General features: G+C 39.1%; 1 protein-coding gene across 5 annotated transcripts in view; it reads right to left on the bottom strand.

The window, feature by feature from the left end:
* The window catches only part of GOLIM4 (golgi integral membrane protein 4), a 97,332-nt gene that overhangs the window by 21,377 nt on the left and 56,688 nt on the right, over positions 1-19,267 (bottom strand). For 2 of the 5 annotated variants that reach the window (XM_055127542.1, XM_055127543.1), the window contains exons 2-9: positions 17,520-17,594; positions 15,425-15,474; positions 13,853-13,906; positions 11,863-12,013; positions 7,906-7,988; positions 7,294-7,377; positions 3,941-4,099; positions 1,130-1,456 (exon numbers count right to left, since the gene is read on the bottom strand). In XM_055127542.1, coding sequence (XP_054983517.1) covers positions 1,130-1,456; positions 3,941-4,099; positions 7,294-7,377; positions 7,906-7,988; positions 11,863-12,013; positions 13,853-13,906; positions 15,425-15,474; positions 17,520-17,594 — 983 coding nt within the window. The remainder of the gene's footprint in view (positions 1-1,129; positions 1,457-3,940; positions 4,100-7,293; positions 7,378-7,905; positions 7,989-11,862; positions 12,014-13,852; positions 13,907-15,424; positions 15,475-17,519; positions 17,595-19,267) is intronic. The other 3 variants (XM_055127544.1, XM_055127545.1, XM_055127546.1) reach the window with 2 other exon arrangements.

The following is a 19,267-nucleotide window of genomic DNA, read 5'->3' as shown; positions in this document are numbered from 1 at the left end:
GATTCTGGTTAAACACACCCATTCAGCAGAGAGTTCTTTACAAAGAATATTTACAAATTATACACCTTGATTACATACTTCTTTACTATAGGCTTTCAAGGCAATGTCCCGCTCCAACCCCACCAATTCTAGTCCCCATTCCTCTACTGCCTACCCCCTCTACGTGACTCCCTGACAGTTACATTTTCAATTTAGTGTGTGGGGGTCCCATGTGCACGGTAGTGTTGGATCTAGTATTCTAGCTGACTTCATCTCTCCTCCACAGAGGGACCCAAGGGCCCTAACCCTTAGTAAAGCATTCTTAAAACTCTTTAGGATTCATCTTTTTTGACCTTATCATCCATCCTGAATGTGAATGCATAAAAGTCAGTATCAATAATCTGATAGTACAGTTGACCCATTACAAGAATTTGAATTTATCAGGCACAATTACATGATTATTTCTTTCTACCCTTGGGTTCTGCATTCAACAACTCAACTAACTACACGTGTCTGTTGGCTGAACCCATTGATGTGGAGCCCACAGATGCAGGGACCAATACAAATTACATGTGGGTTTTTTTTTTCCAGTGGCTGGGATTAAAACCAAGAAGACCCCACACACACAGGGCATGTGCCTTTACCTAACAGTCCTACTGAGTCAGAACCCTAAATCAACATGTGGATTACTGACAGGGGCCATTGTCCCTAATCCCTCACCCTGCTCAAGGGCCAACTGTAAATGAACAAGGGAAAGGATAGAAAAAACTCTTTTCTTGGTCACAAATGCCTGCAACACTTGAACATGTGCTGGGAAGTACCCAATGACGTGTGCCTCTTCAGCAGTGTTAAAGTGCTCCTCCTGCTATTTATTATTAATAAATACACATATACACCCCGGCAGCTTTCTATTCCTCAATTATCTTTCAGAATTTTCAACTAGATATGCTACACAATTTACAATGTAAATTTACAATTTACAATGTAAAATTTAAATATTACATGTGTGTATTTAAGGAAAATAACTGGAAATTTGATTCAAGAGATTCTGTTATCAGGGGAAGCATTTCTCTTTAATATGTGAAACTAAGGCTGCACTACCTACCTTACCTAACAAACCTTACTCCTAGCAGACCTGAAGGGTTCATACCTCAGCATGCACGTGTCCTTCTAGAAGACTGACTCTTTCTTTTGGATCCTGCTGTTCCTTCCACTCCCGGTCCTGCTCCTCAGGTGAGGGGTCGTGTTCTTCCTGAAGCCGTTCAGCCCGCCCTACCTGCTCCATGGCCTCCTCCGCCAGGGCCTTCCTGTGTTCCTCTTCTACCTGCTGCTCCTCTGGCGCTCTGGCTTCTTCTTCTCCCTGGTTTAGCTCAGCTGGGCCCTGGAACTCAGCTTCCTTCGGTGTGGGAGCAGGCTTTTCTCCCGCCCTTTCAGAGAGTGCTTCCTGCTTCTCCCATACTTCACTATTTCGAGGGACCTAGGAGAAACACATCAACTTAAATGGCATCCTTCTATTTCCATAGTGACACAATTTCTTTATTACCATATTTTTAGGGCAACAACACAAGTAAAATGCTTGAGATTAAAAAAAATATACAATCCTGGGATGAGTGCATCAGCAGCCTGGTGGTGCCTTCAAGCTTCCTGATACCCCACAATTGCCGCTGTGCCTCCTGCTGGATCCCAACAACTTGGGACCAAGTTTTGTGAGAAATTAAATGGCCAAAAGTTATGTACGTGGGAACCATGTCCACAAACCACCTCCGACTCAGCTATACAAGCTCATTTACTGGCCTTGTTTAAGAGACTCATAAGTAAATCTTGAAAGAGATCAAAAGTTGCAGTTTTGTGACTGAAATCTCCAGGCTTTCTCAGGGTATTCTGAGATTCTGTATTTCCAGAAGCCTCAGTAGTCATATCCACACCTCAAAACTGCCACTGGAGTAGTTAAGAAGCTACTCCATTTCTGAGAAAAATACTGAACACCCTGAACTAACCGATAACTTCTTAGTACCTGCACTGCAAACCATAATGCACAAAAGAAAAAGAAGGGGGGGGGGAGAGGGAGAGAGAGAGAGAGAGAGAGAGAGAGAGAGAGAGAGAGAGAGAGAGAGAGAGAGAGAGAAGACAAGTGTCTGCCATAGAGGTAGACTGGGGGTGGGGGTTAGGGTGTTGGGGGATGGTGGGAGGGAAGTGGGGGACACTAGTGGTGGGAACTGTACACTGACGGGGGGATGCCTATATGCCCGAAACCCAAATATGAACAGCCTTGTAATAGTCTATCTCATAGATATTCAATTAAAAAAAGATTTAAAAAAATAATGTGGCATTCACACTAGCTTCAGCCAGCTTAATCAGTGACTGAATAAACAGCAACACTCCTACATCTTGTAATTGGACTTTTGTCTAAATGGACAAAAAGAAGTCTTAGTTATTTGGGGGTCATATCTGTTGTTTAGGGATTACTCCTGGCTCTGTTCTCAGGGGGCCATACACAGTGTCAAGGACTGAACCTGCAAGTGCCTTAACCTCACAGTATCTCACCATACTCAAAACATGCATTTTAAAAAGAGAACTTTTCTGAAACTGACTGAAATCAATGATCAAATTAAGCTCAAATTAAGACCCAGCCAAGACCAGATGGCGGCGGCAACTGCAGCACTGGCTCCTGTGGGCAGATGCCCAGACCCCTCGAAGGTCCTACAGAGAGGCTCCTGGCTGCCAGTGTGGGGCAGAGGAAGAGTCCTGCCTCAGGGCCACCTCCTTCATGGGTCCCCCATACTACTGGGAAAGATAAACCTGAGAGCAGGAAACAAAAAAAGAAAGTCGTTCATCTATAGGGAGATCTGTCTCTCCTCCCTTCTTTTAAAGAAAAAAAGTTTTAGTAGAAAAAGTATCAGACTGCACTCCCATGACTGAAATATGAAACAATCACTAAATTAGCAGACATACAACTATGTAAGTGGATCACATAAATAAACCACAGAAAATTCTTTCTCTGAGAATAGCAGAAGACAGCTTTTGTAGCAATCCATTTAAAAAATGTTACTGCATGCCTGGCACATTGACCTGGCCTTCAATGAACTATTTCTCTAGAAAACCCTAAGTGTTTTCAAACACTTGCCATTTATCTTGACAACATCTCATATTTTCCCTGTGAGATGGTTTAGAGCAGTTATCTGCTACCACTCTCACAGATGGAGAATCTGATGTTCTGAGTCATCCACAGATTAAACTCGAACACCAGCAGCAAGCCAGGAAAGAGATATGGTCAGTCCCCAGGTCAGAGACCTGCCACTTCTATTACATACGTGATTACAAAAACAACCAAGTGAAAAATAATGATAATGAGGATATCACTTCTGATGTTCCACTAATGAGTTTCTCTTTAGCTTAAATTTTAATGAAAACAAAACAAAAACCCCGAATTATGTGACTGGAATTCTTCATAGTTTTATATAGTCTTTTTAATTAAAACTTTGATGTACTATATAAATCTGACATTGTACCAAATTCTTATTACCAGCTGTGATACTTGAGTGGGCTGATGCTTACATATTCTCATCAATCATGTAACACTCTAACCCAAGAGGAAAAAAAACCCTAAAATTTTCAGATTAACAGTTTGATATACACTGGACAACGCCTTCAGACAAAACAGGCCTAAATGAATAAAGACAAAGCCAGTAAGTTCTTTCCCAGAAAAAAGCAGTTTTCAGTTTTCAACTGTGCTCCCCAAACCAGTCAAATCAGCTGGCAATGAAAAGCCTCAGGCCTTACCCCAAACTCCCAAAGGAATCTCTGCGTTGAGACCCAGTAATTTGTATTTACTGTCTCTGGGGACACTGTGATATATGCTAAAATTTGAAAACCAATGTTCTGCAGTGAGAGGAGAAAGATGCCGACCTGATGACCACATGCCAGGGACGGGGCCTGAGACAGGCCATCGGTGTGCGCCTACCTCCCGGGGCTCTCCCGCCGCTGTCTCTCCTGCTGCACCAGCACCTTGTGGAGAATGGCCCACCTGGGTAGCATTCTGCTGCTCTGCTTGGTCTGTTTTTCGGAAGCTTGGGATCCGATTCAGAGTATCTTTCAGCTGTTTGTATTCTGCAACCTGAGTCTGCACATAAATTGTACAATTGGATGCAAATTGCACAATTTGAAAGGGGAAAAAGATTTTAGTTTATAGGTGAGAAGTAGGGTTCACTAAAGACTAAAGTATTGTACCTAAAAGAAATTAGGAAAAATATGCAGATTATTTCATGCAGCAGCTTTTTTATTTGGACATGCTTAACCACTTTTTAAGCACATGCAAATTAGAATTAAAGTTAAAGGGAAAAGAGAAAAATTACCCAAGACAGATGTTAGTCTCCACCACTAAAGTCAAATGTTTTTCAAATAGCTTCTAGTAAGCTATTAAAAAACAACATTAAATTCAGTTTTATCACAGACAGTCTATTTTGAATTTATACAATTATACAAGTATAGATATTTGTTACCAATATATTTCAGCGGTTAGGTGTCATAGGTTAAAAATAAGTAATAATGTTTTGATTCATTAATAAAAAATTTAAAAAATAAAAATAAATAACAATGTTTTATATATACAAAATATATTAATATATACAATACATAAAATATATAAAAATATTGTGTGTATATACAAAAGTATTGTGTGTACATGTGTATATATACACACACGTATACGTACACACACACACATCAGACTACCATCTTCTCCCATAAAGCTACACTCCGATAGTACCCTCCCCTTTTTTTTGGCTTTTTGGGTCACACCCAGCGATGCACAGGGGTTACTCCTGGCTTTGTACTCAGGAATTACTCCTGGTGGTGCTCAGAGGACCATATGGGATGCTGGGAATTGAACCCGGGTCAGCCTCAAGCAAGGCAAACGCCCTACCCGCTGTGCTATCACTCCAGCCCCCTAGTATCCCTTTCTTACTAGTGTGCTCTCCACAGTGTTCCAGTTTTGGAAAAGCAAAACCAAAATAAAAAAATAAGGTTGGATTTTTTCTCTTTAATTCTAAATGTTTCCTTCTGAAGTGATAAAAGCACTGCATACATACAGGATTAGAATACACTTACATCGATGGAGTATATAAATTGGGGGGGAGAAGGGGAACACCTGGCACTGTTTGGAAATCAGGGATCACTCATGGCAGAGCATGGGGAACCACATGTGTTGCTGGGATCAAACCTGGGTCAAATGCACACAAGGCAAGTCCCTAACAACTCTGTATATCTCTGGCCCCCAATTTTTAATTCTAAAAGGGGGAGAAAAATCAAATCCATTAAACTAAGAAATTTAATACATTATTCCACAGTAGAAATGCAATACTGTATATGTAAAGAAATCTTTCCTGAACAAGTTCCCCAAGGACTACTACCCTGAGTGTACAATGATGGACTCATATCGCTAACAGTGGCCCTTTGACTGAAACCAACTTTGGAGGTAAAAAAAAAAACAAAAACACATCCGCACAGTGACACTTCTAATATTTTAAGATATTATCTAATATTTTAAGATATTAGATACACAAATCTTAATTAAGGTACACAAATCTCAATTCTAGACTGTTTTCTCCTCCACTTACAGATTATGTTTCTCAAATGTTAACATGCATTGAGTCATATAAAAATCATAATAAAAATGCAAAATCCTGCCTCTAGAAATTATGACTCAATTAATGTGCGGCAAGGCATCTTTGATGCAGGGTAGACTCAAAAACATCAATGTAAGTGTTAAGCATGCCTTTGATTATTACGATGATCACAGTTTCAAGTTTAATTTTGGCAACCGATATGGGCCAACTACTTTACTTCCTTTTGACCTCAGCTGATTTGAGGTTAAAGGGCACAATATTATATAACTCACTCAGTTGTGAATATTAGTCTCTACATAAAGTTCACATGATAACCCCCAACAAATTATAAACTCTCAAATTACATTCTGTTCTCATTTTCGCTCCCCTCAACTCTATTTAAAAATTATATTACCAAGCCAGAATCTCTTAACTAGAAATGTAGGTATCTGAAACCACATTTGCTTTTAAGGAAAATCATGAAAAGTTAAGTAAAGTGGACAGAGTTTTAACTAAGGACAGTACCTATTTATGACATATCAAAAGGACAAAAACAAAAAATAAAAACGCAAGACAAAGACAAAAAAGGATGTTTATAAAAATATTGAAAAATTATACATAGGTTAAATAAAAATATTTTTCTATTCTAAACTCTGTCAGCAATATGTCCCAAGTGCTTACTACAGAATTTGAGTTTGGTCATTAAATTAGCTGTTTTACTTCTGGGATTTTGAATCATTGTTTAGGTTAATATTATGGCCATTACTTTGAGTATTCAAAGAAGTCTGATTATCTGGATACTAAGCCATTATATAAAATATTTCAAAATAATTTTATAAAGAATGAAATAATCTCTAGAGTTAATTTATCCACACGTTAAAAGTAATCATATAGCAGACAATCTCCACTGACAACTGCTGGAAAGGAATCCCATAGGGCCCAGTAAACTGTATTTTTACTAATTTTATAAAGACAAAAATCAATTAGGGTCTCCAGATTTACAAGAGTCAATTTTCCTTTGCCCATTCTAATTCTTGCAGTTAAACAAAACCTTGACTAGGAAGATACAGTGACTAAGCTATTCCTATTTCTCTGCTTCTACTAAAACACTGAAAAACAATCAGCATAGCACTGCTTTAAAATGCTTTCTAACATTCATATCTGTTTGATTACTCATTCAGTCAGTATCACCTGAGAGACTGCCATATGCCAAGCTTTAAGCAAGCCAAGCTGAAGACTCTTCTTTCCCTTCCATACCAATATGAAATTTCATCTTTCTGTAACTGAACATAAAGCAACAAACATAGTATTTGTAGACTAGAATGCTAGCATCGAGGGAGGGAGGAAGGAAAGTCTGACAATTTATTTAGAACTTCACATCAGATTCTATGCCAAGTGACAACACAGGTCAGAGGGTCAGACGGCAAACAACTTCATATATGGTGTAATTTCAGTGACCTGAAGCATTTGCATTTAACTATTGCATGTTGACAGTCCTGTGTACCATATTCCCAAAGCAAAAAATAGTCAGAGGTTTATTTCACATTCTCCGGATTGAATTCTTAGAAGCATGCATGATCCTCGGGATCAGGAGCGCTTGATCCTGAGGAACCCACTGAAGATTGGCTCATAGGAGACTGCATGCATAAGAAACTCAGAAAGGTTAAGCAGACTTTTAGAAAGAACCGAAAGAAGCTGCCACCCTTCTAACCTGCGCAGCAGCTAGCGCACTCTTGTGGTCTTCCAAAGTCACTACAAGTTGTTCATGCTCGGAGAGTAAATTCTTATGCTGTTGCTACACAAAAAAGAATTTCACATGTTGAGCTTTAATTTTTTAACACAAATTCTTCTTTGGATGAAAGAAGCAGTCTGACCACTCAAATACTGCTGCTTGCTGTTTCAGTATTTGTTATTCTTAGCAATTCGTTAAATCATGGCAGAGAGATGAATGTGCTATTATAAAAACACCATCACATAACAAAATCAAAATCAAATTAAAAATGTCATTAGTAAGAAGACTTTGTACCTAAAAAGGTCATTTAAATGGGACCATATAGCAAAGAATCACTTAAATACTAATAAAAGTATTTCAATTTTTGTCTAGTCATCCTTAGGCTTAAGATGAAGATGTGGTAAAGTGTCAGGCAGCTCTAGCTTGAGCAAAGTCCAAAGCATTGTAGGATTGTAAAACAGGGTCAGTAGGAAAAATGTTTACTTTTATCTTATTTTCAAAAGACAAAATCACCAGGAATAAATTTTTTAAGTCATCGTACAAGGTGGAGAGGCAAATTCTCAGACAGTCAAATGCTTGTTCTGATTTTACCTTGACGTCCTGCAGCTGTACGTGTATGTCCTGGTGGGCTTTCCTTAACTGCCTGTTCTCTTCTCTCAAGTTGTACACGGTTTCTAGTTTAAAGATGAAAATTATCACACATGAAACTGCAAGATACTTGCAGATCTTGATTTCATTACTTTCACATCAAACCTTCACATGCTTTGTTTCTGTATTGGGTCTGAACTCTGACAGTACCGAAACACGAAAAAAACAAAAACCATTACATTTGGGGAGGTGGCATGAATTTAGCTAACCATCACATTACTGTCTGATTCAGTAGTCTAAATGCTCCTTGAAAAGTTGCACATTGTAGACAAAGAACTTTTAACTACTTAGAAATTAAAAATATTAAAGCAAAATCAGTGAACTAGCTTCAAGGAGTAAAGCACGAGCATGTGCAAAGCCCTGAGCTCAACTGCTTGAAACTTTTTCAGGTGTGTCCCTGGCACCTCACTGGGCCTGGGCTCTGACTCAGTAATCCCCCATTCCCGAGTACCAAGGGGGGTGCCCCCGGGGCTCCCAAGCCCCCGGAGATCCCAATGAAAGAAGAGAAATTCTATAAAAACATTAGAGGTCAGAGCAATAGTAAAGCACACAGGGCACTTGCCTTGCACATGGCCGACACATTTGATCCCTGGCACCCCACATCATTCCCCAGGCCCCACCAGGAGTGAGCCTGAGCACAGAGCTACGACTAAGTCCTTAGCACCACTGGGTATGGCCCCAAACCAAAAATGCACATAAAAATATCAATAAGGAATAAAAATAGCAGGGAACATCTAAATTTGAGTCTTTTTACAAATTAAAAACAAAGTTATCAGGGCTAGAAAGCAAGTCCAGTGATTTAATCCTCAGTAATGCGGCCTCTAAGCACTGCTACTTTGCAAAGCTGGAGTCCATAGAACACTTCAGGGGGTGGCCCTGGTGGTATCCTCAGGCTCTTTCACTGAATTAACAGCTCAGCTGAATGATGACGAGTGACCCCCAGACTCCTTTGACACTTCCTGAGAGGCCCCAAAAAGAACAAAGTTATCAAAAAATGCAGACCCATTTTTCTTCACTGCATAAAGAATCTTCAGAGTCCCCAAAATGTGTTTCAATTACAATGGTAACTTAATACGAAAAGTAATCCCACTTTTATTAAAAATATTATAAATATATTTTCTTTCTCCTACTATGGAGCTCTTGAAAGATCCAAATTCCACCTCCAACAGCTACAGGGCAGTTCTCTCCGGGCTACAGCAGGAGACTGCAGCAGAGGAGAGTCCTAAGACCTCCCAACCTTAAAGCACTATTGTTTGGGGAAGATGATGGACCCAACTCTCCTTCTCACATGATATCATCTAACAATATAATAATAATACAAATAATAGACACTAGATGTTTTAACTGGCAGCAACATCATTGGCAAGGGGGTGGGGGGCTGCAATGCTGGCTAATAGTGCCTTCCATCCTTCGAACAGACCCCACCATTTGCAAGTCATAACTCCAGAGGTGGTCAGACCTGTCTGGCTGTACTAGACGAATTCTCGCATGACAATGCTCAGTGTTGAGTTAAATGGTGACAGTGTAACCATATCTTTCATTTTCCAACGAGACACATATGTACGAATGTAAAGACGTGCTGGTCATCTTCCCAGCGAGTTCCTATTGGGCAGTCGACCACCCACACTAAGCCCCAGCTTCTAAGCCCGAGAGTCCATCAGATTGTTTCCACTTTTGTTCCTCCTTCATAGTCCCTGCCTGACCCCTCGATAGAAGATTCATAACTGGGTTTAGTACAGGAAAAGTGAAACTGTGGTGTCAGTTACTGGGCTTCCACTTACATGTAATAATGGATTTTTTCAAGGTTAAAATAGGACACTGCTGTCAAATGCCGGAGAACTTTCTACATGCTGCTGGTTAGAAGGGGCTTCTGTTTACAGGTATATCTAAACACCAAGCTTTGTTACATTTTACTGGAATGAGGGACAATGAACTTAATGGCTCTTGCCTCTACAATGTTTATATTGAGCAAGTTACTTAACTTTAGTGAGACTGGATTTCTTAAACTGTTAGATTAAGTAACACAATGTCTACCTTACAGGTTGTAATGAGATTTAAGATACTGCAAGAGCTTCACCTGGTAATGGTAATGGTGAGCTTTTGCTGAACATCAGTTATCATGACAGTGAAGATAAAAACAGTGATTATCTTAAGTTCATGTGCTATCAGCTCATTTAAATTCTCTATTCATATCATATTAAACTACCAAAGATCTTGGACCTTAGTTTGCTAATTACTGACCTGCAACCTACATAATTCACTTTCACTTACTATGTTAAGTATCTTTCAAGAATAGTATTAAAATAGGTGTCAATGAAAAATTAATTAGCAGAGTCATAAAAGGCACTGTTATACTACATTGTCAAGATTTCCTGAGATATTTTTTCTAAAAATTAATAACAGAAATATGCTAATTTTACACGTAAGGCCTGCCCCCTCTTTTTTCCTACCCCTTTCCACTGCATTTCCTCCCCTTGATTCTTGCCCCCTGAACCCAACAACAATAAGGTAAGCTTGACTATTCTCTTTTTGATGACAAATGCCCTACACTGTACATTCTCCCTTTTGTCCAAAGTGTCCAAGTGGAATTTGTGATCAGGATATGAAGTTTGAACTTCTTTACTACACAGACATAACATCTCATGTTCTATTTTCCATTGCTTTTATTTCTTCCTTCTATACCTAGTTCATTAAAATTTACTATAAGGACACTGTTTTGAACAAAGGGAGGCAAACACATGTATGCTATAAAAAAGCCTGCCTTCCAGGGCTACTTACTAAAACAGCATGAATTAAATTATGCTCATTTTTAAGCAAACACTGATAAGCAAAGACTGGTATCTAGAATATTCTATTTCTTATGTGTCCTTTTAATTGATTTTTAAAATTTTTTTGGTTGTATTTTATTTTTTGGGGGGGCTTCTGGTGGAGCTTGAGAATCATATGGAGCGTTGGGGATCAAAACTGGTCTGCAGCATGTAAGGTCTGAGCCTCACCTGCTTACTAGTTCCCTGGAAAGTTACTCTCATAACTTTGAAATGCATATCAAAGTAATTACAATGTCCCCATAACCCAGCTTCCTTCAATGATGACATCTGATACAAAAACAAACAAACAAAAAAACCAGAAAACTGTTTGGCACAGAACATCCTAGACTACAGCCCTTTCTCAGATTTCATCGCTGTTTTGTAAACTCCAAGTGCCCTTTAAACCAATTCCCACCCCATAAACATAACAGGTGATTACAGAATGCCCTAGATATCTCTTCTAGCACTAAGAAACAAAAAATTTGTTTGCACATTACTTTGAAAATACTTGATGCTGATGCAAACGGCAGTTAATGTCTTATTGAAGATGTACCATGTACCACTAACTCTTCCAGGTTTATCTATTTCACTCCTACACCACCTCTATAAGGTTGATTCTTTTTATGATCATTTCAGTTTTAAAGAAGAAAATAAACAAGTACTGATTATACAATTTTTCCAGGGTCATACAACTAGCACTCAAAGATGTCAAGATTTACTAGGACAGTCTGACTGTAACGGTTTATTAAACTAATGGTAGTGACTAACAGGACATATTTTCTGCAACCAAAGGACAGTTTTAGGAATATGTTGGGAAATTTTTAATCACCGCAATGACTGAGAAGCATTGATATTTTGTGGATAGAGGCCAGAGATACTAACAGTCTCAAAACACACATACAGAATATGTGTAGCATTGCCAATCATGGCCAACACATTCTGCTAAGTGACACTATGCATTCTATCCTGCTTCCTGAGACAAAAATTAATGGAAAAGCATTATAGAGAAATAAATAGTTCACAAAAGATATGGCAAATGAGTTCTCCTGAGTACTCATTTTCATATAAACTGGCTAACTAGACTTCCAAATACCTTTCAACTTTGAAAGTTCTTGCTCCTTCTCTTGCTGCAGCTGCAGGTATTTCTGTTTATGGTCATTAAATGTCCTACTGAAGTCTTCTCCTTGTCTCCGATGTTCCTCCTCCAGGTCACTGTGCTGCTTCTTCAGCTCCTCATGCTGACTCTAAAAGGACAGAAACCTGAATGGAGCGGCACCGCTCCACATCCTTGCACAGCCTCTCTCCTTCTAAGGAAGAAGGCCCAAGTGGAGAAAAAGGCTCTGTCTGCCTCAGGTTGCTTTTAATTCATGCAGTTCCCCTCTGCTTCCTTTACATTTCTTTCGAACGATTTTGGATCATGGTCAAAAAGTAAAGTTTTCCTTAGTTTTAAATAGCAATCTGAAAAAAAGTAGATACTATACACTTCTTCTTTTGGCCTGATATTGTCCCACAATTCTAACTTCCCTTCTTTCATTTTAAGCATTCTTAGAAACTCAGTTTAAAGATTAAAAAGGGATCAGGGAGATAGTTCAGAGGTCAGGGGTGCACGGCTCATAACCAAATTCAAACTCCAGCACTACATGGTTCCACAAACACTGCTGGCATTGCCTTTGAGAATCCTGAGCACCGTCAGGTGTGACCCTGGTGTCCCTGACTGCAGTGCCAGGACAGTACCACATCCTGGGACCTAGAATTGAACGACCTGGTTCAGTCACTATTGCCTGGGGTGGTAGCCAGACCCCTAAGTCTGGCTTGAAAGGCCAAAAATGGAGCAAAATGAAATGGGACAAATGAAGACGAAACAAATTAAGGGGGAAATTAAGCTCACTGACTGTTTAAACAGTAACCTCATCTCAGGCCTGATTAATTCCATGACCATTTACATGATATTAGTACCTGAGGATACTATACTACACTCTCAATCTAGATAAATTCCACTGTCTCCAAGTTTCTAATGTGAAAGGATAATCTTCTTAAGTTCATTGTATTGTTCTCTTGATTAAGGGAAAGGTCCTGATTTCAATAAAATGTACAAGTCCTGCTAATATGGAAGAAATTATACCACCACCAAAAAAAAAAATCTGTGTGTTAAAAGTGAGGATGATACAGTTTTCCACTTGTGCAGGATGGTGAGACAGAATGAACATTCATTTCCTAGTTTCATAGAAACTCCCCTTCCTCTTTCCTCTCCATTTCTGTCCCGCAGCATGGTTAAGATTTTCCCATTTACTCAAAGCCCAATTTATGGGTTTTGTTTTGTTTTGTTTCCCTTTCTGAAGGCTTTCGGGTGACACCTGGCAGTCCTAACTCCACACAGAGTCACTCCTGAAGCTGCTGGGAAACATAAGGTGAGGGAATTGAACTGGCATTAGACTCATGCAAAGTGAGTACCTTAACCCTTGGACTATCTCTGCAGCCCCGAATTTAAATTCTTTACATGGAAATTGTGCTCCTGAGGTACGTAAGAGGCTACATTAATTATTAGTAACCCAAAGGAAGAAATTTAGTAGTTACACTGCTTCAAGTGAATCTAAGAAAAAGGAAAACATCTCAAGTAACCCACTATGAAAATAAAGAACTTCAAAGGATAGAGAATAAAACTAAAAACTAAGCGGTCAGGTTTGCTCTTTAAGCCCATGCTGTCCCTTAACACGTATCTTGCTTGCTTGTCTCTAAGCTTCTTTGCTTGTTTCCACTTTGGAGAAGCCTGTGTTCTCTTTAAAATAAGCGTTTCTTTCTTTCTCTCCCTTCACATCTATCTTAATGTGTTTCAATAAAAACTCTGATCCATCAAAATAAATAAAATAAAAATAGGTGGTCAAGAGAACATGATTTATAAGAAAATGTAATAAGCCAAATACATTATTTATAATAATAATAAACATGATGGGAAATTATAGTTATACATCATTTTAGCCAAAGATGACTGATGTATGTTACAGTACAAATCAACTGTTATAATTTTTTTCTTAATCATTTAGTCAATCCTTTCTTCTATACATTAAGAATATTAAGTTACTCACCTTCAACATCTGATGTTGGACATTCAATGCACTGTATCTACTATTGGAATCTTGCTATAAGTAGAAAGAAAATAACAAAAAAAGAGTTTCACTTTATTTTACTTGTGTAAGTTTTAAGTTCTACAAGTGATGAGGATGTCTCTGGGAACATCTTTCTCTTTATTGCAGGACAAAAGTTTTAACTTCTCCATTAGTTTGACAAGATTTTTTTTAGTAATGCTTTTTCATTACTTTTTAGGCACAATACAAAACTGAAAAATTAGATAGATCCTTTGGCAATGACTTACCTCCTCTCTCATACTCAGAGAAGGGCTAAAGTCCAAACACATGGAGGAACTTACTCTGAGACACAATGATGGTACGTGTATAATCCTGTGCCAGTATTCCAAAAGCAGGGTGACATATCAATCAGCACTAGACTGCACAAGCGTAACATGATTTAAGGGAAGAGAGCGATACAGTGCTCTGCTTTCCTGAGGCTTAGTAAGGAAGAAACTACATATATTAGCCCAGGAGACTCCATTTCAGAGTTGAAGACAGAAGAATAAGACAGGTAAAGAACTAACGTTGGCTTTGCCATGCAGTAAGTACTAAGACAGCTCTGGGCCTATGGCCTACACTCCAAGTACCAGAGCATCTGTGTGCCACTAGAACATGTTGACAAATGGACCTCACACCTTTCCACAGTGCTGGGACAACCAGAATTAATCAGTGTACAAGATGCTTAAATTCTTTCTCCCCCAGTATGTGTTATTCTGTTTTATGCTTCACAGTTCTTTCTCTATGCCACTGTGCCACTGTGGTACAAGTATACTCAATCATTTCTTGTTTTATATGTTTACAACAAGAACTTTTGCTTTACAACTACATTTTGGTGCTTTACTATTTTATTTTAACCTACCTTAAAATTACATTATAAAATATACCACAACATTCACATGGCTTGAGAGAGAGAGAGAGAGAGAGAGAGAGAGAGAGAGAGAGAGAGAGAGAGAGAGAGAGAGAGAGATGTGCCAGGCACTGAATCCAAGGCCTTACAAATTAAAGTGGATACACAAAGAGGACCACGTAGAAATCTACTATTTTTGCTTTATCTTATAGTGCTGTTTGGGGGTCACACCTGATGGTGCTTCCGCCTCACTACTCAGGGGACCATGTGGTGTCAAATTTTGGCCTCTAGCATGCAAAGTTTGTGTTCTAGCCACTTCAGCTAATTCCTCAACCCCTGCCAGGGCCTTTAAAAGTAAGCAGATACAATAATAACTGTACAAACAACAGTGAAATTGCACAAAGACATAAATAAACAAAATTAGTCTCTTCGTGACTGAACAGACTGACTCTAGTATTTATTGCTATCATCAATTATGAGAAGGAAAGGTAGTTTTGAAAGAACAGTTATTTCCCCTCACCCTCCAAAATCTCCCGTCTGAATTTTTTTAGGGAGGAAGAAGAGATGGAAGTAAAAGTGAAGGAAGATCTCAAACTTACAATCTTAACGAATTTTAAGACTTTGCAACTAATTTTCCCTCATCTCCAAGTTTCACGAAAACAAAAAGGAAAACAAAAACTTACCCTTCCCTTATTTAGGGTCTCTTGTGCTTCTAACTTATAAACAAGAAAATCTAGGGAACAAAAAATTTGGGAAAGATAAATAAGAGTACACTGGTTCATTACTCTTTTTAAATATCTTAAAAACTGAAAGAAAACTTTATGCAGACTTGCAAAAGTTTTCTAGAGGTTTGAAACAATCTACTTAGTGATGTACTTTTATCTTGCTTCGTGATGCTTTGTAAAATGTTGTATATATCATATAATCTTCTTTACCTTAAAATATGTGAATCTTGTACCAACAAAATCCAAATAATAACAAACTGACTAAAAGTACTATTAGAAGTGCACTGTGATTAATTCTCCCTGGAAAAAAACACACCTAAAAACAGAAATGATTTATTGCTGTCCACGAGGTGGCACACTAAAATCATCCAGTACCTGAAAGAAGCTTTAATCTTCTTAAGCTTTATTACCACTAGATGGCTCTATAAAATCATTCTGCATGCAAAGACAAGAAAAATCCAAATTCTATCAAAGCATTTGAATGACAATGAACTTCTATTCTTGACAGAGTAAATTGAATGCCAGGTCTGTAACCATCCTAATCAACACTGTTCTTTGCTGTCCTCCACTTCCTTCTACCTCACCCCTGCTACCAGACAGAACAACCCAACCTACATCTCATGATTATCACAAAACAATTCAATTATGAAAGCTTTTTAACTCTTACCTCACAGTGATTGAATAAAAAATCACTCTATCACTGTCATCCCGCTGTTCGTCAATTTACTTGAGCGGGCACCAGTAACATCTCTATTACACTCAGCCCTGAGATTTTAGCAGCCTCTCCTTACTCATCTTTCCCAACGACTGGAGGCTTTTTCAGGATCAGGGGAATGAGACCCATCGTTACTGTTTTTGACATATCGAATACGCCACGGGTGGCTTGCTAGGCTCTGCTGTGAGGGCAATGGACTCTTGTAGCTTGTCAGGATCTCCAAGAGGGAGAACTAGACTATTAGATGTCTTCCAGGAGCTTATAGTCTCTGGATTTTGGCTGTTGATGGGATTACAAGGCAGTTTCTGGGTGTGACTGCCTAACTACTGGAAAATGGAGGATCTGGGTGGAAGAGGCTCAGTCTGGATCCAAGCAGCCGGAAGAGAGTGATGCAGTCCCGTGCCCCTGAGCCTTGCTGTCTTCACCAGGGCCCATGGGAGGGGACAGGTTGCATTTCCCTCCCAGCCTGAGCAGAGCCTTGACAATTGAGGACCTCTGGAACCCAGCCACGGCCATGTTCAGGGGCCACTCTCCACACATTCAGACAAGCCTCACGCATGGGGGAGCCGGCAGAGAAACCCAAGGGTGCGGGACCCGGGGCTGAGATCTCCAAGGCTTCTTGGATTGGGACTGGGCCTCTTCCACTCAGATCCCCCATATTCCAGTAGCTTGGCAGCCACACCCACAAATTGCCCCCTGCACTATGTAATCCCATAAATGGCCAACATCCAGAGACTATAAAACCAAGCTCAATAAAAAAATAAATTTAAAAAATATTATTACAAAACACTGGTTAGAAAAATACACATGCAAATAACTTTTAAAAAACAAGAATACAACTAATTTCAAAAGCAAATCTTATAGCTTATAAGCCTATGCATTAAGGAAAAATTCTGATAAAATCAATAGCATTGCTCAATATCTGTGCTAACTATTAATTTTCCAAACTGAATCATTAACTTGAAAAAGCACACAGTAACTTAAAAGATACCATCCTATGTGATAATTTTATAGAGATTATATATGTATAAAGTGTCATTTTCAAAATAATGATGCCTGCCTGCTTCCTGGATACCCGTGAGTAGACATTTCAGATATTATTAAATTATGTGTGTAATATGCAGATGAAAATGTTTCCAGATAATATTCCCGAAACAATATACATAAACTAACATACAAACTACAAAAACAGCATATTGCTTGCTTTATCTTCTTCTGCTCACTGATAAAATTGACTTGGGGTTGATTCTAAGAAGTCTTGATAAAACAGTACAGCAAGTATGTGAAGCTTCAAAAAGAAGTGTCATTTAAAAGCAGAAAAAGAGGCATATTATTTACCTTCCTTTGCTTTCTTATGTTCCAGTCTCTCCTTTTGCAAGGATTTCTCTAATCTTGATCTGTGTTCATATACAACTGAAAAAGAGAAAAGATAAAATTTGCCTTTAAATAATAATTGTTTTTATCCCAAAGTGAAATTATCATCAATTTTCAAAATGAGAGAAAAATAGTGTAGGTTAATTTCACAAGTAAAATGGACATAATAATGGCCATGATAAAGGAGTGATGCCTATTTTATAGTGATAAAGAGGTGATGCCTATTTTACAGTCTACCATTTTACAGCGTCTGCGTTCTTGGCCATCTCCTTTTCCCGTCACTTCTCAGTGTGTCTCTCCAAGGTTTTGTATTTTTTCGAGAGCAACTGTGACCATTCTATTAAGTTCAACACAGTATTTACCTCCATACGTGCATTTCTATCCCTATGTGTCTCGGGCACCAGAAGAGAGTCTCAAATTCTATCGGGTGTTTACTTAGATAAAGTACTATCAAGTCCCTAAGAATGAAGACTGCGTGATTTGGTAAGGAAACAGCAGCATAGCATGGAAATAAAGAAATGTATTTTCCACATCAAGGAAAAAGATAGAGTGACAAACTAAAGAGGCAGAGATGCTCCGAAGAACCTAGAGAGGTGCGTACAGAACACTAATCGAGACTCCTATTTGCCATGGAAAGAAATCCATAGCAATCTGATGCCATGGTTTGACACAAAGAGATGAGAACGTATTGGCGAGCAGTGAGACTGGACAGTCATGTCATCAGGACCAGCAGCATACCACACTGGGCAGATGGGCATAAAGCAGACGTGCAGGCTGAGAATAGGGAGAAGCCAATCAACCTCCTCTCACCACAGCTACAGCAATGAGCTCTGCAAGAGGGAGACATTCTACCCTTCTCTGAATAAAATATCGATGATTACACTGAATTAGACAGGTGATGGGCTTACAAAACTGAGGCTGTGGTTACTGATAAATGTTACTGGAAGATTTATTTTTTTTGTCTGTAATAAAGTATGTCTTAAGATTTTATCCAGAACAGAAAACCCAGTCCCAATAGAGGGCTTTGAATAGGGAAAGGAGAGAAGACAAAGAAGTAAATCTCCAGTGTACCCTTTGGTCTAGAATTACGGTCTCATAAGACCTCATTCTGTTGGTAAGCTACAGCAAACCTATCTTTGGGATCTGTAACCAATGCTATGCTCCAAAAACGACCTAAGAAACAATGTCTTATCAATCAGAGAAACAGCAAAACCACACCCCCAAACACTACTGGCTCCAAAGTTCCTGTGGCCACTACCAGCCTTTCCCTCCCCACCCCCAAACTTGACTCAACCCCTTGTTGAAATGACTTCCCATCCCCCCTTTTACCCTTTCCCCATCATCACAGATGCCAATGTTCCTCCTTCTAACATGGCCGCCCTCCTCCATTCCCTTAACTACCTCTGCCCCCAGGTCTGTACATGCCTCTGTTCAATCCCTTGATTCTGCAATCCCTTGATTCTGAAACACAACAGCATGTCCCCTTACCAAAGTAGTACTATGTCCTGATGACTTGACTGCCCAATCTCATACTTTTTTCATCCAGTCTCCCATGAGTCACCACAATAATCCATCTCATGCACTACCTCTATCCTTGTCAAACTGTTTGCAAGATGACACCTTACCCAGCACTGCCATCACAAATTAGCCCAATACAATTCAAGAAGACATCACACAGAAGACAAAGGCACAGAGCAGTGACACAGGATTAA

The sequence above is a fragment of the Sorex araneus genome, chromosome 2, assembly GCF_027595985.1.
Source record: "Sorex araneus isolate mSorAra2 chromosome 2, mSorAra2.pri, whole genome shotgun sequence".
Classification (NCBI taxonomy): Eukaryota; Metazoa; Chordata; class Mammalia; order Eulipotyphla; family Soricidae; genus Sorex; species Sorex araneus.
The sequence above is the reverse complement of the archived record's forward strand: the minus strand, read 5'-3'. Positions and strand labels throughout refer to the sequence as shown.